Raw genomic sequence first — 22,359 nt, forward strand, 5'->3', positions numbered from 1 at the left:
TCCCCTTTGGTAATTTAAAAGGTTCAGTCATATAAAGCTCATACAGTGGTGGTATAGGAGTCACTGGTTTGGAGAGTGGGTTAGGCTTTTGAGAGTAGATATAATTAAACTATGGAAGAAAAGAATACCTGCATTTTGTACATATAGGATAGCCAACCAAACTGTGGCCCTATAGTTTCTATGGAACTACACAGCCCAGCATGCCCTGCCACAATTTTAGCATGCCCTAATAGCAAAACTTTGGCAGGGCATGCTGAGATGTGTAGTTCCACAGCAGCTGGAGGGCTGCATGTTGAATACTCCTGGTCTAGACCAAGCAAAGGAGGTTAATGGTTTTATTTTTTTTTGAGGAGCAGGATCTAGTGGTTTGGGAATGGGGTTTCTAAAATGTTGCTATGGGGCTAAGTATCTCCGATTGACTACAATCTAGCCCTGCGATAGGAGTCATTCTGCATTGAACCAAGGCAGTTATGTAGATATATACGTATAATTCTTTATTTCTTGGTTTCTCAGTATTTCCTCCCTGTTTATTCTATCTACAGGGTAATATCCTATTAGATCATATATACCATGGGTGTTACTTCAAACTCATCAGAATATATTAACATACTATACAGACACAAAGAAAAGCATGAGTATGTTACTGTAGGTGCAGCAGTGCACCACCTAACACACTCATCCATATGTATTTCTGTACATTCTAGCCCTACCAACGCCATCTCCTGCACAACCCTGCGTCCCCAATTTTGAGAACACGATTGCAGTAACTGTAAAGGCAGAAGAACAGCAACAGTACAAGATACAAAAGTGCAGACAAATGGTTTGGAGCTTTCACTACTGGTAAAATCCATTCAATCATGTTACCCGAAATTCTGATATTAGTACATGCTTACAATACCATGGGGTCTATGTACTAAGCCTTGGAGAGAGATAAAGTGGATGGAGAAAAAGTACCAACCAATCAGCTCCTGTCACTTTACACGCTGTGTTTGAAAAATTTCAGAGGCTGATTGGTTGGTACTTTATCTCCATCAACTTTATCTCTCTCCAAGGCTTAGTACATAGGCCCCTATGTTTGAAAATGATGCGAAATCACTGTTACTTTTGTTTAATGCACTAATGTATATTCAAGAAACTTCCATAACAGCCGGTTTGGCCAAGGAATTTCTGCTTTCGTTACAATCATTTGTGTGAAAATAATGTAAATATTAAATGATTATCCACCAATGTTCGCTGTACAGTACATGTATCCTTTGATACTAAGCAAATCAATAGTAAATGACGCTACCTCTCTAATGTCTCTCTGATATTTTACATTCATTTCTTCCGTCTTTGTTAGTTCCTTTCTTGCCGTTTCTGCTTCTTGCTCAACTTCTCCAACCCGAGTTGATAATGATGATAATCGTTCTTTCATTTGAGTCATTTCGTAGTTCTGCTTTTCAAGTAGTTCTTGGAGTTCAACCATCTGGCTGGCTTCATCATTGGAATCTATAGAGCCATTGGATAACCTCTGTACGGAGAGATGATAGGAAAATGTTACTGCTCATTCACCATTATTTCCTTGAATATTCTTGTATAATACAGTTGAGTCTTCACACCCCTATCCTTTTTGCGCCTTGTGGAACTAGATGGCTGGAGAACCTCACGCGTAGTGATTCCCGTACTGTGTACTTCTTCCTGTTTTGCTACTTTTTCCCCAATATTGTGTCTTTCTTTGCTTAAAGTTTACTAGGTACTTAGGATTAGTATTTTTGTAGCAAAGTTATCAGTATAAAGTTGCAGATTAAGCGTGACAATGCATGGAGCGGGTCACTCGTACTGAACCTGGTTTTGTCATTTTACCCTACTGTAGATGGTGTACTTTTTCCTCAGTTTTGCATCTTAGTTCACGTATAGTGTACTAGGTATTTTTGATTAGTGTTTTGACGTTGCTAATTTAGCAGAGTCTGTGGCATGCTAAATGAGGATATTTGGCACGATTTGAGGATAGATGTATGTGGACACATCTGTATTGCAATTTTATTTTACAAAATCTAAGCAAACAAAATACATATGTAAAGAATTTTCACCATCCAAAAAGATGAGGACTATAAACAAGACATTTGAATGATCACTAATTTAATATTAAGAATATAATAATTCTTAAGAACAGAATTCCTTCATCATGAATTAGGGCAAGCAATTGTGCTTTTATACCTAAAATAACTTAGGGGTCTATTTACTAAGCAGTGTTATTAGACAAAATAAAAGGAGATAAGGTGCCAGCCAATCAGCTCCCAACTGTAATTTTTCAAACACAGCCTGTGACATGGCAGTTAGGAGCTGATTGGCTGATACTTTATCTCATTTCACTTTGTCTCCTAACACTGCTTAGTAAATAGACCCCTTAACCACATACATTTTTTTTAATAAGCATCTGTACATAACATACTAATCGATGTTATATCTCTCTCTCCCTATATCTATATACAGGTTGAGTCTCCCATATCCAAATATTCTGAAATACGGAATATTCCGAAATACGGAATATTTTTAGCATGACTGAGATAGTGAAACTTTTGCTTTATGATGGTTCAATGTACACAAACTTTACTTAAGGTACACAATTATTAAAAATATTGTATAAAACTACCTTCAGGCTGTGTGTATAAGGTGTATATGAAACATCAATGAATTTCATGTATGTACACAAACTTTATTTAAGCCACAAAATTATTGAAAATATTGTATAAAATTACCTTCAGGCTGTGTGTATAAGGTGTATATAATACATAAATGCATTCTGTGTTTAGATATGGGTCATATTCCCATGATATCTCATTCTGGAATGCAAATATTCCAAATAACGGAATATTCCGATATCCAAAATATCCCTGGTCCCAAGCATTTTGGATATGAGAGACTCAACCTGTATATATATATATTTTTTTTTATATATTCAAATGTCCTGACTGACTCACTTACTGATCAACTCCCAACTCAAACCCCTGGACTTAGAAATATGAAAATCGGGGAGTATATTCCATCCATGACGTAGGTTTCCACTAGCAGGGATTTTGGGAAATTTGCCTTCTAAGGAGTGGAAAGAGCTAGAATGTTTACTCCCCCTGTACCATGTCCTTTCTGACTGCCTCATCATGGATGCAGCACAGTTCATATTAAAACACCAACGGTCACCCCAAGTGCTGTCAAACATCATTGGCAGTTGGTGTGGCTCCCCTATTTGAATAGTGAGCGAAGGGAAAGTGTTACTACTGAGGTGAGGGAGGGGAATGTGTAACAACAGCAGTGAGAGGGGAATGTGTTACTACACAGGTATGGGAGGGAAATGTGTTACACCAGAAGTAAGAGAGGGGAAGAAGTTGCTACAGGTGTGAGGGAGGGATTGTATGTCTACACAGCTAAGGGAGGGAATGTCGAATGTGTTACAACACAGGCGAAGGAGAGATAAGTGTAACTACAAAGGTGAGGGCATGGCATGTGTTAGTACATAGGTGAGGGAGGGTAATGTCTTACTATAGTAGTGGGGGAGGGGATGCATTACTATACAGTTGACGCATTAATGTGTTATTGGATTGGTGAGATGGAAATGGAAACAGTAAAGCTGGCCATCCACTATACAAGTTTTTGTCACATATCTGTCCAATCTGGCTGGTTGGAATGAAAACCTGGTAATGAATGGGAGCAAATGACAGTCGATCATATGGTTTTAAAAACTGAAAAAAGGACAAATAAAATTGTTCAAATTGGTTCAATTTGTCCGAACAACCATTTTTGGCTATTTTCCATTGTTTGTGAGTAAATGGTCAATTGTCATTTGCTCCCATACATTACCAGGTTTTCATTCCAACCAGCCAGATTGGACAGATATCTGACAGAAAATTGTATAGTGGATGGCCAGCTTAAGTATCTAAGGCAGAGGTTCCCAAATGCGGTCTTCAAGGCACCCAACACTTCAGAATTTAGAGAGATCCATGGTTGTGCACAGGTGGCTTAATTTGTAGCTCAGTCAATTTGATTTAACTACCTGTGCTATACCATGGATATCTCTAAAACCTGAACTGTTGGGAAGCCTTGAGGACCATGTTTGGGAACCTCTGATCTAAGGTCTACCTGGATGAAGCCGGGTACATCAGTTAGTATATATATATAAAATTGATTCAAAGTACTGTGTTAATAAAAACACGTCATAGAAAAAAATCTAGTTCTGAATCAAACACAGAGATTCCTCATGACTTAAAGCAGAAATGAAGGACCTCTGATACCACCTTAACCGATTCCTATGCTATAGGTGCCAGGTTAGACTACTGATGATACAATACTAGGTATTACTGACAACATGCGGCAGTGGCTGCTTGATGAACGATCATTCCAGAACTTCTTAATGACTTGGAGCCTGATTTAGAGGTGCACGCCAACTGCACTCAATGCGGATATGCATGCAGTTACTTGATGTTGAATGTACTGCCCATGCATCCAAGTCGCTCTGCACATTTGTCCTGATGGCTACCGCAGGGAGGCACAGAACAATTTTGGATGCATGAGGGCGTAATTAGGTATTTGAAGGCTCCATAACAAACCATTACAATGTTCCAGTACACAAAGCAAGGTCCATCAAACAAAGGTTTGTCAAGCATGGTATGGAAGAACTGGACTGCTGTGGCCTCCATCCTATCAAACACCTTTTGGAAAAAATCTAATACTGATTGCAAGCCAGGACTCATAGTCCAACACCAGTGCCTGACCTCACTGAGGGTGGGATGTACTAATCACAAAAATGTGGCAAAATCTCTCAAATCTGACACTTTCTGAGGTTTTTTAAATCACGTAATTCTTATTGGTTTTAACACTTTCTGAGGTTTTTTAAATCACGTAATTCTTATTGGTTTTACAACATAGCATAAAGAAAGAAAGAAATACCATTAACTAAAAAAAGAAAACATAATGAACAATGTTCAACATCAGGAGTTAGTTAAAGTTCCTATGAGCAGACCTCCAGATACCCATTGTGGACTTGGACCATATATCCCATAGTTTTATGTAATTTCTGTAAACCATTCCTAAGATTTATGATCAATGGTACCTATAACAAATGTCCGCTATTTATAAAAATCCAGATAATCTGTAGCAGACCAGGATCTAGCAATGACAACCCAGGCAAGGGTGGACGAGCCCATGACATATCTATTAATAGTGGTGTTAAAAAATTCTTCAACCCAAAAATGAAATGAATGAATTTACTGAAATCGGACAAATGGAGAGGTTTATCAGAGAGATCCCAAGATCTGAGCTCAATGACCATCTTGGTGAGGACCTAAGTCTGTCACCTATTTACAGCCAAGGGAAACCATTGCACCTATTAAATAACAGGAATTGAGATCACAATACAGATCACCATTCTAAGAAGCAACCTAAGAAGTGTAGTCCTAAGTGAGAAAGGGAAGACCAGGAGAGAGACATTCCTGAACTGGGCATGCACAACATGGGAAACTGGATATATCTAAAGAAGGCTGAGAGAGAAAGACCAATCTATGTCTGTAATTACTCAAAATAATTCAAAACAGGCGGCCAATTTTAAAAATATAACAGGAAAGCCAAAAGTTCTCTCAACCGAGCATGTCCAGCTCAGGAAAATCACAATTGAACCAAAGGGGAACATCAGGATAAAGACCCTCCCCCCAAAATAAATTATGAGCAAATCCAAATCAGAGGCCTGACGCAACAAAGCAATCTGACCCCCTGCCAAACACTTAGAGAGAAGGACCTGTAAAGGAAATAACAACAAACAACCCCGCCAAGGTTGAATCAGAGCAATCTTCCAACCAAGGAACCAAATGCACTGGTTGAGAAGCCATGTAATAAAGTCTCAAATTAGCCCCAGAGAATTTAGATTTAAACAAAGTATGCAGTGTAATTCTTAGTCTCTTGTCCCCACATGTAAAGGGGAAAAGTATAGAATCAATAAAATAGGAGAGTGCTGAAAAATATACAACTATTTGGGCTGAAAAACCTATTTAGATAAGTTAATTCGGTCCATGACGGCAAGTGGGAGTTTTTTCCAAATATTTATCTTTTGTTTCAAATAAGCAGTAATAGGCATAACAATATGGGATACAATATCTTCAGGACATCCAAGTACCTAAAGGAGAGAGTCCATTGCAAGGAACAGGGAGGGTAAATGATTCTGGTAAAAAAAAAAAAACATTAATGGGGAAAATATTAGATTTAGACCAGTTGATAAGTAGTCTCAAGAACACACCAAATTCCTCAAAGACTGGCATGAATCGCTCCACCAAACCATACACATCATCCAGGAACAGAAGCCTGTCGTCCACATATAGGGCTATTGTGTTAACAATATTGCCAGTCAGTAGGCCCCTAATACCAGGATCTGAAAGAATCAGATATGCCAAAGGTTCAATGGCCAATGCAAATGGTGCAGGAGAGAGGAGGCAGTCTTATCAGGTGCCAATGACCCAAAGTGAAAGAAGAGTTAACCTAACCATTCACAGACACCCAGTTCACTGGAGAAGAGTAGAGTAGATAGACCCAAGCAATAAAGCGGGGGTCCAAACAGATTTTATACAAGTCTTCCCAGTGGTACCCCCACTCAACAGTATCAAAGGTCTTGGCTATGTAAAACACTACCGCCCCTGGCTCTGCCACTTGAGACATCTGTACATGGTAAAATAGACTTACTTGGAATAAAACCAGTTTGGTCAGGGTGTATTATAGTAACAATTACTGAATTAAGTTGAATAGCTAACATTTCGGCCAGAATTTTTATACCAGTATGCAAGGAAATTGGCCTATAAAAATCGGTACGAAGTGGGTCTTTACCATATTTGGGGAGCACGACTATGAGTGCTTCTGACATAGAGGAGGAAAGAACATCAACAACAAGGAGAACACTATAAGTTTTGAGGAAGTGGGGAACAAAGAAACATTTAAACTTTTGATATACCTCATCAACATTAGGAGCTTTAGAATGAGGAAAGGAGGACATGGCAACATCAAGCTCCTCCTCCATAAGAGTTTCTAAATATTCTAGAACCTCCTCTGCTCAATGGGGCAGCCTTACAGAACCTAAATAAGCACAGAGTTGGGTAGTAAAATAAGACATCTTAGTGGTATAAGGGGAAGAACAGTACTGTAAAAAAAACATCTGCTATGTCCCCTGCCAAGAATGCAAGAAACCAGAGCAGACTAGAATATCCAAGAGTGCCCTGGCAGCACCATCCTCTTGTGTCAAAAAGGTCAAATACTGTAACTGGCCCCAACATCCACCTGAGAATATTGTAGGTGATGGGAGAATAACAACTGATGTTTGGATTCATCAAACAGGTGATCCGACTACATCCTTTGAGCATGGAACATGGCCTCCCAATTAGAGTCAAACCGCAATGTCAAATACTCTCAAAAGCAAAATTCCTTTTTCTATTGTACAATTTAATGTCATAAATATTTTTAATCAAATTGCCCCGAAGACAGTCTTTAAATGAGTACCACAGAATAGAAACATCAATACCAGAAGCCTTATCCTCAAAATATGAAACAAAAGCAGCCTCTAACTCGGAGTTAGCACCCATGAGATCAAACCAAAAGAGGTTAAGTTTCCAACAATGGGCACCATCCGAGAAAGAAGCGCAAATAGTAATGCAAACCTGGGAGTTTAGAGAAAGGAGTAAGGGAGGAGAAGGAAAGAACTCTTTCCCACAACGCATTGAGTTATCCATTCATTGTTAAAATCATTTAGGCATATAACTGGAGTGGAGGGGGGAAAGATCGACAAACAAAGTCACCCATTTTAAAACATCATCAGTATTATACGGAGGAAGGATATATAGCACCAGAATGTGAACAAGTAAAGAATAAATGCTCTGAGAAAAACATAGAAGCCCGAGGGTTCAATATGGACAGTTGCAGACGAAAATTAATATGTTTACGGACCAAATCTTAGACACCTCTAGAGCTTGAGGAAAAGGTGGAATAATACATCCAGACCCCTGGGGCTTCTTCAGGGCCATAATGCGGTTTCTGAAGAGATGAGTCTATTCAGAAGATGGCATTGCCTATAGAAGCATACGGGCCCATGTGAGGCCGTGCAATTGGACTTCCGGGTCATTAACCTGGGAGTCTTTGCTTTGCAAGGTACAGCTCTTATTGGAAGAGCTGGTATGTGTACCTGCATAGCAGTGATCACAGATACCAGAATGTAGGCTAAAAAGGGCAGAATGTATTGCAATTTTCATATGAAAATTGATACATCCTGCTCTAATGCTCTTGAGGTTAAATAGATGAGACTAAATAGATGCAAATCGCTGCAGTTATGTTCCAAAAACTAGTGTAAAGCCTCCACAGAGGACTGTAGACTGTTATTGAAGTAAAGGAGGAAACAACACAATAATATCATCCATGGTTTTGGCGTTAGATATGCAAAGTTCTTATGGGTGAGAAATTCAGGTGTCCACATACTTTTGGCCATATCGCACAGACAAATATCAATGAATAGGCCACATATTGCCACAAGTACAGTCCCAAAATGAGTGGCAGGCCAGCAAATGATCCAATCAAATAAATCAGATTGATTTCCAGCACCCATTTGACATGTGTACTAAAAATTCAAATCTGTTTAGTTTAACTTCAAATAAAATTGTAGCAAAATAATTTGTGTGTGGCCAACTAAAAGCTTAGAAAACAGTCAAACAATATGATAAGAGAAACACTAATAATTAAAAGAGTTCTCAACCTGCTCCATGGCGGTACGGGTGTTACAGAAATTAGTAGTTGGTACGCTGTACCACCTATCACCTTACCATCACCTGGACAGGCTGACCCGTTTTCATGTCCGACATGAAAACGGGACAAACTGTACAAGCAGAGAGATTTAGAGCCAGGACAGCCGCTGGTGTGCCGCACAATAATGTTTTTTTGTGCAGATATAGCAGAGTGACATCAAAACGATGCACTGCTGGACACTGAAGAGGAGCCAAGCCATCCATGATGATGAAGCAGCATCCACGTCACGTAGCAGGAGGTAAGTGTGGGCTGGGCTGAGTTGAGGAAATGGGTCGAAGTTGGGGGGGCTGGAGAGTAATACATGAGCTAGGGAGACAGAGGATGATGGGGTGCATCTGAGAGACAGGGGGATGGCAATGATGCTCAAAGACACAGTTGGGGTGGCTCAGAGATACAGAGGGGGAAGCTGAGAGAGACAGAGGTGGAAGCTGAGAGAGACAGAGGTGGAAGCTGAGAGAGATAGAGGGGGAAGCTGAGAGACACACAGGGGGAAGCTGAGAGACACACAGGGGGAAGCTGAGAGACACACAGGGGGTGGTTGAGAGATACATAGGAGAAGGCTTAAAGACACAGAGAGGGAGGCTGAGAGATACAGAAGGGGATGCTGAAAGACACCATAGGGAAGGCTGAGAGACACCGAAGGGAAGGCTGAGAGACACCGAAGGGAAGGCTGAGAGACACCGAAGGGGAGGCTGGGAGACAACGAAGGGGAGGCTGGGAGACACAGAAGGGGAGGCGGGGAGACACAGAAGAGGTGGCTGAGGGACACAGAGTGAGGGTGAGGCTGAGAGTCAGAGGGAGGGTGAGTCTGAGGGGCACAGAGTGAGGGTGAGGCAGAGGGGTACAGAGTGAGGAGGAGGCTGAGGGGCACAGAGTGAGGAGGAGGCTGAGGGGCACAGAGTGAGGAGGAGGATGAGGGGCACAGAGTGAGGAGGAGGCTGAGGGACACAGACGGGGAGGCTGAGAGATACTGGAGAGGGGTTGAGCATGAAAGACACGGGACAAGAGACTGGAGTGACAGGAGGCTTGTGTGACAGGGCAGGAGGCAGGAAAGAAAGGAGTCTGGAGAGACACAAAGGGCAGGAGGCTAGAAAGATAGGATGGTGATGGGGTAGGAGGCTGGAGAGACAGCCGTAGCAAGAAGCTAGAAAGAAAGAGGGTAGGAGACTGGAAAGACTGGAATGGATACAGGTGTCAGAAGGTGCACAGAGGATACGAGTTTGGTTGAACTTCTGTTGCATGATGATGACATTGGTTATATTCCTAAACAAAAAGGCATCTACTGGACTATGTTATCTCCTACACAAATAGTGAGTACCAACTTTAGCCACTGTCTGCCCAGGGAGGATCAGTCTCCTTAGAGGTTCGCCGCTGTAGAGAAACCACCATATATGAAAGGTGTATTTAGAATGGAATGGAGAGGAATGTTCCCAGAGTAACAAGGTGTGGTGTGTCATGCGGACATACCCCTGTATTGAGTGGCCACACCCATTTTTTTCCCCAAACACACAGTACCACAAAGACATTTTCTCTACTTGCACCACTGGGAATTGGTACTTCTGTACAATACAGCAATCTATTAAAACCTGATGCACATAATTATACATTTAATGAAGATCTAATACATGCATAACTCCAGCAATGAAAGACTTTTCTATGAAACCCAGAATCCCATGTGACACCACACAACTTCATTAAAAAGGAAATCAGCTCAGTAATGACTAAACAAACCACTAAGCAGGCCACCTTCAATCACAGCTGAAATATTCATTGCTCAATTGCAAATTTAAGACATGTTCAGAAATATAGCTAGTTTGACATTAATTTAGTTAAATATATGCATATATTTATTGCTGTTCAAAATTAGTGCCTGTATCTAAATGGGTTTTATCCTGCCTATTGATTTGACAAAAAATACTGAAATAAGTTTTGCAAACCTTTATAACATGCAACAAGAATTTAAAATTAGTTTAAAGTGTAAATCTGTTGTTCAAGCATCAAACATGCTGGTAACAATTGTGGGATAAACTTTACTGTGCCCAATACATAGTAAACTTCACAACATGGAACAGAAGATACTATATAGCATAGTACTATCACATAAAGAGAGACTACACAATGACAACCTAAGATACAGCTCCAGCATTGTTTCTCAAGAAATACCTAGACTGTAACTGTTGTTGTACTTCAACAAGACCAATATATTTTGGAGACAGAGATGATATGTAAGGAATGATTCTCTATATGACCTAAGTACCACTAATGCACTTGGCAATCTTCATGCAGTGCCTAAGCACTTTCTTTATAATTCATCGGAAGTCAGAGGGCCTGATTCAGATCCGCTCGCAAGCGTGTCGATGGTGGCCCAGTGCACAGGCGCGAGCGAGGCGTGCGCGAGCCCTGTAGCGAATGAGACCTTCACTCGCTCTGGTGCTCGCAGCAAAACGGGAGATCAGCCAGAGTATACACATGAGAAATAGTCATACACAGCCACCGAGCCAGAGTCTGCTTGTTAGCTGGCCAGCCTCGCTTATGAAAGCCATATAACACAAAAAATGCATCTGATTTTCTGATGGAGCTGGTACGATCCACGTAGATACGAAGAGCTCGAACCACATCCAGTGACGCTTCACCTACAGAAAGGCCAGAAGACTGAAAGGCTGGGACTACAATTTCCTCATTTATAGTATATGAAAACAGGATACCACCTTTGGGAGGTAACCTGCGCTTGTACGGAGGACAGCTCTATTCTGGTGAAAAGTCAAAAATGGAGAGCGACAATGATAGGGCTGCCAAATCAGAAACTCTGCGAGCTGAGGAGATAGCGAGGAGAAAAAGCATCTTCGCTGTCAACCATTTAAGGTCAACTGTGTCTAAAAGGGGGGGGGGAGGGGGCTGCAGTGCCCTGAGAACCAAGGATAAATCACATAGTGCCACCGGAGGGGCAAACGGAGGTTGCAGACAAAGAACACCCTGAAAAAAAAGTTCTAACATCCGGCATAGTGGCAATTCTGCGCTGGAACCAAACTGACAACGCAGAAACCTGTACTCTTAAGGTAGCCAGACGAAGACTTAAATCTAGTCCAGCTTGAAGAAAAGCAAGAACTCGGAAGACCCTAAAAACCTTAGGGTCATAATTTCTGTGGGACAACCATCAAAAAATTAATGCCAAATCCTGTGATAAGCAGGGACCCTGCACTAGCAAATTCGTCCTTGGAGGAAGTGGACTGTCTATGGATAGACATATCAGATTGGTGAACCATTGTCTCCTGGGCCAGGAAGGAGCTATTAGTATTATCTTGCCGCCTTCTTGCTTGAATTTTCTGACAACCCTTGGGAGGAGGGAGATCACAGGAAACAGTTATGCCAACCTGAAGTTCCACCTCAACACCAAAGAATCCAGCAAGGCGGTTGAGGGGTCCCTTGTTCTGGACCCGTACCTGGGGACCTTGTGGTTGTGATGTGATGCTATGAGGTCTACATCTGGTAGTCCCCACTTGTCTACCAGCCACTGAAAGACATCCGGATGAAGAGCCCATTCTCCGGTGTGTATGTCCTGACGACTTAGAAAGTCCCTTTCCCAGTTGAGGATTCCTACGATGAATATTGCCGAAATTGCTGGAAGATGACATTCTGCCCAAACCAGAATGTTTGCCACTTCCCTCATAGCTGCCAGACTTCGTGTGCCTCCCTGATGATTGAGGTAGGCCACTGCGGTTGCGTTGTCAGACTGAATCTGGACAGGTCTGCCGTGAAGGAGGTCCTGCACCTGAACGAGCGCCCTGTGCACTGAACGAAGCACCAAAATATTTATGGGCAGGTGACCTTCCTGAGCTGTCCATCTTCCCTGAAAGGTGTGATGACCTGTCACCACACCCCATCCTCGCAGACTTGCATCTGTGGTGAGTAGCATAATGGGCGCCCCTTGTCTAAAGGAGTCATCTGAAGCCACCACGCCAGGGAGAGGTGAACTTCTGGTGAGATGCAGATCATTTGAGACTATCAGATGGTACCAACCATCCCAATGAGACAGAATCCATCATTGCAGGGTCCTGGAATGGAACTGGGCAAAAGCCACCATGTTGAAGGTGGATACCATGGAACCCAGTACCTGCATTGCAAAGTGAACGGATACGTTCTGCTTGCGGAGCAGTTTGTATACCCACACTTGTAGGGCAGCGATCTTATCTACTGGTAAAAGAATCTTTTGACCTAGAGAATCCAGCAGCGCCCCCCAAATGTACCATCTGCTGAGTTGGAGAAGAGAAGATTTTTTTCAATTGATTATCCAGCCGTGCTCCTGCAGACAGACAATGGTCATTTGGAAATGGTGCTGTAAAACTTCCGGAGATTGTGCCAATATTAGGAGGTTGTACAAGTATGATAGTATTCTGACTCCTTGTCACCTGAGATGACCCCCCATGACTGCCATTATCTTGGTGAATACCCGTGGTGCTGTACTGTAGACACACCGAAGGGCAGAGCCTGAAATTGGCAATGTTGCTGACCCAGCGCAAACCTCAGAAACTTTTGGTGAGATCGAGCAATAGGTACATGCAGATACGCATCCTGTAGGTCTAGGGAAACCATGAAATCTCCAGGCTCCATTGCCAGCATAATTTACTGTAGGGTTTCCATGCGGAATTTGGGTACATGGATGAATTTGTTGAGAGATTTTAGATTCAGAATAGGGCGATGAGACCCATTTGGTTTCAAAATCAGAGACAAATTTAAATAATAACCCCTTCCCTGTTGTGTCACAGGAATGGGGATTATAACCCCTGACCTCAGGAGGGTACGAATAGCCTCTTGGAGGGCCAAGGCATTGACTGGGTCCGAAGGCAGAGTTATACAAAAAAAACTTCTGACGGGAATGCCTCAGGAATTTAAGGGCATACCCATGAGAGACCATTTCTGGAACCTAAGCATCCATAGCTGGCAGATGCCAGGGGTAAGAAAACTGGAGTAGTCGGCCTCCTACCCTGAGATCCTCCAGGGGGAGGCCCGCTCCATCAGGCAGCAGGCTTAACGTCCGGCTTGGAGGCTAAACGTTTGATTGATCAAGATTTCTTGGTCTGTGTTTTCTGCGGGAAATATCCTGTCTAGAAAAAGACTGTCCTTTTGCCCTTCCCTGCGGGCGTCTTATACTTAGGGGTAGACGTGTAGGGTAACTCCGCGGTTTTAGATGCTGCCAGCGCAGTCACTATGTTATCGAATTCTGGCCCAAACAGTACTTTCCTGACAAAAGGTAAAGACTCAAGGGCTCTTTTGGACCCTGCATCCGTCTTACAGGTCCTTAGTCACAGGGTCCTCCGAGCAGCCACTGAGGTTGCCGATACTTTAGAAGCCAGAATACCTGCATCAATAACTGCTTCCCCAACATATGCAGCTGCTTCTCGCATTTGGCAGAGATAAGATAGCTGTTCTCTGGTAGTATCTGCGATACTATATTCCAGAGACGTTGTCGATTCCTCCATAGCCTTAGCCACCCAGGCTACAGCCATAGCCGGCCTGGTGATAGTGTCAGATAATGAAAAAACGGATTTAAAAAAGTTTTCAAGTTTTCTATCTGTAGCCTCCTTAAGAGTGGATGCGGGCAGGATAGGTAATGTAGAGTTCCAGACTAATCTTGTCACACTCACAAGGTAAAAATGGGTACCGAGAAGTTAAATTCTTTGTCGCATGGAAACGCCTACCTGGAGTATTCCATGCTTCAGACATGAGATCCATCAGTTGTTCAGACTGAGGAAAATAATCCTTTTCCATCTCCTGACGCCTAAAAACCGGAGTCTTAGATTTAGGCGAAACCTTCTCTTCCTCTATACTTAGGATAGATCTAACTGCTCTTACTAAAGAGGGGACATCTACTGAGGATTGGTGGTCTTCATCAACCGAGTACGAGCCGGAATTCTGAATATCAGAGTCTGATGATGATGATGCCATGTGAGGATCCAGAAGCAATGCCTGAAGGGATACTCTCTTAATATTTTGCTTTACCACCACTGGACTATTCGCTTGCATTATCTGCTGAGTGGCTATAGACAGCAGCATACTCTGACTAGAGTGAGCATAAGCATCAAACCAAAGAGGATTCATGTGAGACATATACATAGATGGATGTAACTGTTGTGGGTATCCCATAGAGGGATGCAGCATCATTGCAGGCGCCTGTGAAGCTGCTGCACGGTCCACTAAATTCGACAAGGCCTTAGACCACAAGGCCACCCAAAGCGGTTCTTGTGCAGATGCTGGTGTACCAGAATGGAGTAGAGGCTGTTTACAACAGGCCCTACATAAACCATCTTGCACAAAATCCTGTTCTGACAAGCCTGCCGAATAGGATCTACATGATACCAGTGTAGGAGGCTCAACCTCCTTCTTTCCTGTGCTTTTAGACATACTGTAACAGTGTATTACAGGTATAAAGTATAAATGTAAAGCGACCGTCTTCACAAGTAAATGTGCAAGACAATGAAAAACCCCACACACCTGTGCAAAGGGATGAGGAGAAATACAGTGATAGATATATCTAACAGTTCAGAAAATAAAAAGACAGTATCAATACAGCAGCTAGCGTTTAAGTCACATGCAATGCAAATATATTACTTATGCCTCGCAAATGTAAATGGACTCTGATTCAACTGACCAAACCCCCGGGAGCTTGGTAGGATATAGAGCACTCTATACTGGACCCAAGGGAAAGGCATACAGGGAGACTGACCCACAACTCTGAGAACACGAGGTGGTCATAAATAACAAACCAGACGCGGGAACACAGGAAGTTGCGTCTGGGTTGGGGGAGGAGAGGCCCGAGGGAGAGCCTATCTGCCCTAAACTGCTATTTTGACGACCGGGTACGCTGGCCTCAGAGTAGTAGTTGCTTACTAGTGCGTCTACTACCCATCCCCAGACACAGTAAGGTGCTGCAGTCCTCACTTCTGGTGTAGGAGACGCATCGCAGGCTGCTGCGGGTGAAGGGCTCGTCAGAGTGCCTCACTAATGCGGCTGGGACCTTATCAGAAGATAAAGTCCCAGCCGCCTTAGTGAGGCACTCTGACGAGCCATTCACCGGCATGCAGCCTGTGATGCGTCTCCTACACCAGAAGTTAGGACTGCAGCACCTTACCTTGTCATATCCTTGGATCCGATTGCAGTCCGGGCCCCAGTGTCGCTGCTAACTAAGCTTCACTGAGACCCCCAAAAATCCCCAAAGCCCATTTAGGAGCTGGTGTTTCAGCATCAGCGGAGGTAGCAGGAGTCGTAGTACATGCGTCCCCTTGGACGCTTCCCCGCAAGCGAGGTTAGTACTATCAACCCAGTATATATAAAAAACTAAGGTAAATCAACAAAGTAAAAAAGCCTGGGACTGCCTAAGCAGTTCTGCTGTTATAAAAGATGCATCTGGACACTTGCCGAGCAGCAAACAAAAAAACTAAATGCCTGTGGGTGGGGGCGGGGTATATAGGGATGAGGCCCTATGATTACTGGGAGCTTTAAAGCTGTAGCTGTTTGGTGCAATGGATTACTCCAACTACATACGCAAGGTAGTTCCTGTGGACCCTATAGAAGAAAAATAGATCTCTCAGTGTAAAAAGAGGTATCCACTTTGGAAATATTAACTTAATACAAGAGGTAGTCAGCACACCGGCGTGTGGGGTGCCAACAGTCAAAATACTGGTGCCAGAATCCTGACAGCTTCGGCTTACTGGCTTAATTATCCCGACCGCTGGCATCCTGAAGTAAGTATCTGGGGTTAGGGGGAGGGTTAGGCACTAAGGGAGGAGGGTTAGGTTTAGGCACCGGGGAGGGAAGGTTAGGGGTAAGGGTTAGCGTTAGGGTACTTACCTGATGGTGTTGGGATTCTGACTGTCGGGATCCCACTGTCTGCATTCTGACCAGCAGCATCCTGACCGCTGGGATCCCGTACTCAACCCCTTAATACATTATGTACATAGCAGTTAGAGCATTGCAATGTAGATTAGGAGTGGAAAATTAATATACATCTGGTTGATGAACTAGATAATTTGTTAGAATTGAAGTGCAAAAAGTCTGAATTATTTTTTTTGTAGGTGTTAATATAGCTGAAAACTATACAAGGAACATTATTATGGGGTGTAAATGAAGAAATATTAAAAATGACATGTTTTACAATGACAGGTTTCCAATTAGCAGCTTATGCTCTTTGGCTCCTGAGCTGATGTGAAACTTTAGGGCCACTTTACCAAGGTGGAATTTACAGATTAATAAACAACCGCCAAATTTGCAAAGGCAACATCTCAATGAACACTAATGGAACGCTTTGACTATCATATTATGTTGCTATAAATGATGTTAAATAAATTAAATCAAAATCTGGTGAATACAAATATTTCTTCATTGTCTGCTTTGAATACGGTTAGCTATATGAGAATTAATGATATTATGTAGTGTAAATCATATGAAATATTTTAAACAAAAAGTGGCCAGAATAGTTTAGTTGCCTGGAGTTTAAACTTATGGTCATACTTTTGGACAGTCTCGTTTAACCAGTGGCGGATTTTATCTAGGGGCTGCCCCTGAAACTGCTTGCAGTCCCCCCTGGGACTGCCAATCCGGGCTGAGATTAGCAGAGCGGCTTCCAGTGGCCGCTGCTTTGCCTTTAGGGCAGCCCTACACGGCTTCTTGGGGCTGCAGTGAATGCAGCCCCCAGAAGCCGGTGTAATGCGCATGCACCGGTCCTGGCGCCTGGCAGATCTATTGCGCAGGTGCTGGGACCCGGACTGCCATGGCCAGACCAGCAGCAGGTAAGAGGGCAGGAGCTGCTGCTGCATTGATCACTAATTTTTAGTAAATAAATTATATATTTCCCACTTTTCTACACTGTGACCCTCACACTACACACTTCCCACAATAGTACTTTGTTAAATTCAGTATGGTCCCCAATATCGGTCCTAGGGATCACTGCTAATAAGCAGCAGTGAAGATTAGCAAATCCTGGAAAAACTTGGAATTTGTTTCATGGCTACAAATGGCAAATGGCTAATTGGACAAAATTGAAACTTTTAAATTTGAAGAGTGTGAATATACATATAAATATTTCCAAGGGATGAAAAAGTGATGAGAAAAAAATATTGACCAAAGCTGGGTACATATTTAACAATGTGTACCCAGCCGACCTGTCGTGCGATGGGACCCAGCGGGAGTCCCGACATCGGCAAATGCATGCACACTTGCCGATGTCGGGAGCGACATCACGACAGCAGGGGCCATGCTCCCAAATGCTGACGATGTCAACTGTCGGACCCGCATGCAGGTTAGACAGCAGATGTCGCTGACGATGCGGGGGAGTGCGCATTGTCCGCTACATTGAGTGTAGACACTAGATGATGTTGTCCGATCTGATCAGCAGAGGCTATGCAGACCCATCGCAGACTGATTAACAGGAAGTGCCGTTTTTAGGTGGTGATGGGGGGGTGGTCGGGCGAACGCAGGCGTGCCACTGTGTTCGCAAGCAGTTTCAGGGGTGTGCATAAATTATCCACTGCAAAGCCATACGCTGTGTAAGGTCTCATAGTGTGTGTGGCTGTTAGCAATTTCTGAGTAAGGTCAGGGCTTGTGCAAGTGTGCGTATGGGTTCCGATGGTACTCGATTGTACCGATGGTTTCGCTATTCTGCTAAGTATTACAGATGTGCGTGAAAATGGAGGGGCTGGGCTGCACATCCTAATATTAAACATGATAATAGGTGTTACCATGCTGAGACCTGTAGTTCTACAGCAAAAAAGAAGGGGGGGAGGAGTAGGTGCACACTATAAGCACTAAGAATACTAATTATCAAAAAATCTATAATAGATTATGTATTAGAGATGTTATGGACCCACCTATATAAGGTTCGCCGTGATGTGGCAGGTGGGCAAACATCTTTGGCCAAACATGTACTAAGAAACCTTACATTTAAAACCATGCTAGTTATTGCAGTTTATTATAGATATTTTTGATCATTAGTATTCTTAGTGCTTACAGTGTGCACCTGCTCCTCCCCCCTTCTTTTTTGCTGTACAGGTTAAGTCTCTCATATTCGAAATGCTCGGGACCATGAGCATTTCGGATTATTCCAGTTTTCGGAATACCTTGGGGGGGGGGGGGGGTCCGACAGGTGTAATGGGGAATCCGGTGGGTGCTTTTGGTGTCGCGGGGGGTCCAGCCAGTGTCATGGGAGGCCTGACGTCTGTGCAGGGGAGTCCGACGGGTGCTGCGCATGTGGCAGGGGGTCCGGCAGGTGTTGCGCGTGTGGCGGGGGCTTCGGCTGGTGTCGCAGGAGGCCCAACATGTGCAGCAGGGGGGTCCGGCGGGTGTTGCGCGTGTGGTGGGGGCTTCGGCTGGTGTCGCAGGAGGCCCAACATGTGCAGCACGGGGGTCCGGAGGGTGTTACAGGGGTCCAGCGGGTTGCTGCCAGTGTCACGATGGGGTACGGCAGGTGTCACAGAGCAGCTGGCATGACCTGCGGGGCGAATCCGGTGTGTAGACTATGCCCGCACCACTAGTGATTGGCTATTGATACTAGTGACGTCATGATGTCATGGCTGCCCCGAAATATACAGTTTTTTGGAATATTTTGTTTTTTAGAATTACGGGTATGGGAGACTCAACCTGTATTACGGATGTGCGTATGGTAAAGTGGGCGTCCTTATGTTGTGCTGAGATTGCATTGCGATCGCAGTGGATTGGCTAGCTAGTTGAACTTCGTGCGTACGCAGTATTGCGATCCGTAGTGAATCAGGCCCTTGGTACAGTACAAAACCACTATTCATCAAACAAAATTGACTATTTAAAAATATATACATATATGTTAAATATAGTAATGAAAGCATCACTATTACAATAACAAATATGATAAACACATAATGACATTTAAAACACAATAGGCCAACTGTCCTCTAGTTGTCCCTCCTTTTACAGAAAGTATAAGCTTACTTTATTGCTGTCATTTGTGCACTAAGCTTTTTGTGTTTAACATTTTTAGTATGTTCTGGTGATTGTTTACTGGTGCCCCCTGGCCCTCACACACAGTCACACGGCAGATATTCCCACAGGGGGTCTGGAGAAGAACCGTGTATAGCAATAATTATAGGAGATCATAGCTGCTGGCTCCTTACCTTTTTCATCCTTGTTGTCATTACCTGTAAGTGTATACAGTACATCTGAAGGGGAGATGCTGTAAGATGGGCTACTTGAATGTTATAGCTCCCCAGGAAAAACATTGCTATCTTTACTCTGGGCCAGGGTTGGAAACATTTTTTTTTTTTGTTACTTTTTTCTTTGGTTTAAACCAGTTTATTTTGCATTAATGTTTTAATGAAAAAAATGGAATCCTGCTTACTATATTAATACTTTGAAACATTGGCCCTCATTCAGAGCCGCACGTTAACAACAGTACGCTCGTTCCGAGCGATGTTTGCACATCTGCGCATGCGTACGCTTTTTAGTACGCATGCGCGAACCAGTCAGTGCGGCCGAAAATCCTTTGTACGCTATATAGCGAGTGCCGGCTATTTTGAGTGACAGAATGAGGCGTATGTGGGTGGTAACAGGGGAAGGTGCTTGAAAATGGGGAGTGGAGATCCGAACGCAGGCGTGCTTAAAGGTCAAAACGGGCGTTTTATGGGTGTGTATATTTAAAACAGCAGCGTCATTGACCACGTCACTGGGTTATTTTATAGCCCGAACTGCACGCAAATTTGTGGTAGCAAACACCAACCACAAGAATAGCGAGCAGTTCATACGCTGGTCGATGTACTCGATTAATCTAATAAATAGCGGACATGACGTAGGATGCGTGCGGCCAGGGGGCGTTTTTAACAAATAAACGAGCGTATGTTTTGCTCGCTCGTTCACACTTAGAGGCGTGAACAGACTGCAATGTGCGTACGGATCATTTGAATAGCCACCCCTTGTTTTTAAACGAACGACCGCAAATAGCGTACGGCTCTGAATGAGGGCCATTGCTTTTTATTAGAATCCTTGATCATCATGGTTTAATGATTTCTAACATTAACAATCCAAAATTATTAGGATTTTTATCTCATCAAAAGAGTACTAGACTAATCTTTCCACTCATCTCAGTAGGAATGAAGGTTTTGAATTTAAATAAACATGAACGAGATTAAACCTCTTTAATGTGTTGGAGTTGTTTACCCTTTGAGATTGAAATTATTAGTTGTGGTTTTCTACTGTCCTATTTAGGGAAGGAGTTTGTGGAGTATTTGCTGATGCTAGGCAGATTTAGGATCTGGTTAACCCTCCCTATTTCTCTGTTGTGTGTGAATTCACTGTATTGGTTCAACTCACTCAAATGAAGACCACAAGCAACAAGAATGTGGCATAATACCAGGGGGATTCCCTTATAATAGACTTTTTTTTTTTTAAGTCATGGTGCTGTGCTCAGAACTTAAGGATTGTATGCCAAATTTAAAGTACAACTTACAACTGTGTCTTAAATTTGGAAATACCCCACATTTGCAATAAAATCTATCAAGAAACTTTAGCTTAAGTTCACTATTCTCATTTCCTTGAGGTTAAAATACCTTTTCTTGAACAGAAAGTCTATTAGAGAGGTCTTGTACAATCTGTGACAATTTTTGATGCTGGTAGGACAAAACATGAGCTGGTGACAATAAGAGTACTTCACAATTGTTTCGGCAACAAAACTTATGCACTTGTTTAATTATCAGGACCGATCTTGATGACGCCTTCACCTACGCCCAAGCCAATTACCATGAAAAAGTTATGTGTTCACCGGTACTTTGTTGTCCCCAGAGATTAAACCCAAAGTAGTGATAATTTATCAAGTGCCGTTTCCAAGATAACAGTAGGAGAATGTAAACAGGTGACCAACCTGATGGTACCACACATATGATGATAGCAGGATGTTGTACCAGGGATAGCCACTGGGCCCAGTTTAACAAGAGAGAGCAGAAGCAACAGTAATCACTGCATGGGTAATCCAAATGAGGTGCATACCTCCCAACATTGAGAAATTCCGCGGCAGGACTCCTCGGGCACTCACGAAAAGGGGTATGGCCTCATGTCTGCTAGCTCAAACCCCCTGATGTATGGCATTTTAAGGTCTGACCACTTGTCACGCCCCCATTATCTCGTCACGCTGGGTACGAGCCCAGCACTCGGGCTGCCCCCAGCCTCTCCTGGCTTTAAATACAACAAACAGCATTACCTCAGTCAAAGCTCCAAGAAGACTGGTGACTTCTGTATTATATATTCAGTAACATGATTTCACCTTCAATAATCTACTAGGAGTAGCACCCCAGCAGCTGGAATAAATGTGAGTGAACAAATTTTTATATATGTAAACACACCTATGAGTGGAGAGATACAGCAGCTCATCCACAGCAGGTCCTTCCGTGCACTCTTGTCCCTCTCCATTCAGCTGGATCTGACGTCGCGAGACGCATCAGATGGGCTGGCGTATGTGCAGTGTAGATTAACCTCGCTTCGAAGCAAGACTGATCTCTGGGATCTACGCTGGAACAGACCTTTAGCTCAAGGTCTGTCCTGGAATGAAGT

The 22,359-nt window shown here is 43.2% G+C and overlaps 1 protein-coding gene across 7 annotated transcripts in view; it reads right to left on the reverse strand.

Annotated features, from left to right (window-relative positions):
• The window catches only part of PPFIA2 (PPFI scaffold protein A2), a 452,695-nt gene that overhangs the window by 124,897 nt on the left and 305,439 nt on the right, over positions 1 to 22,359 (reverse strand). For all 7 annotated transcript variants that reach the window (XM_088454381.1, XM_088454383.1, XM_088454384.1 and 4 more), the window contains one exon: positions 1,289 to 1,510. In XM_088454381.1, coding sequence (XP_088310507.1) covers positions 1,289 to 1,510 — 222 coding nt within the window. The remainder of the gene's footprint in view (positions 1 to 1,288; positions 1,511 to 22,359) is intronic.

Source organism: Taudactylus pleione, unplaced genomic scaffold (genome assembly GCF_031769625.1).
Source record: "Taudactylus pleione unplaced genomic scaffold, aTauple2 ptg000040l, whole genome shotgun sequence".
Taxonomy (NCBI): domain Eukaryota; kingdom Metazoa; phylum Chordata; class Amphibia; order Anura; family Myobatrachidae; genus Taudactylus; species Taudactylus pleione.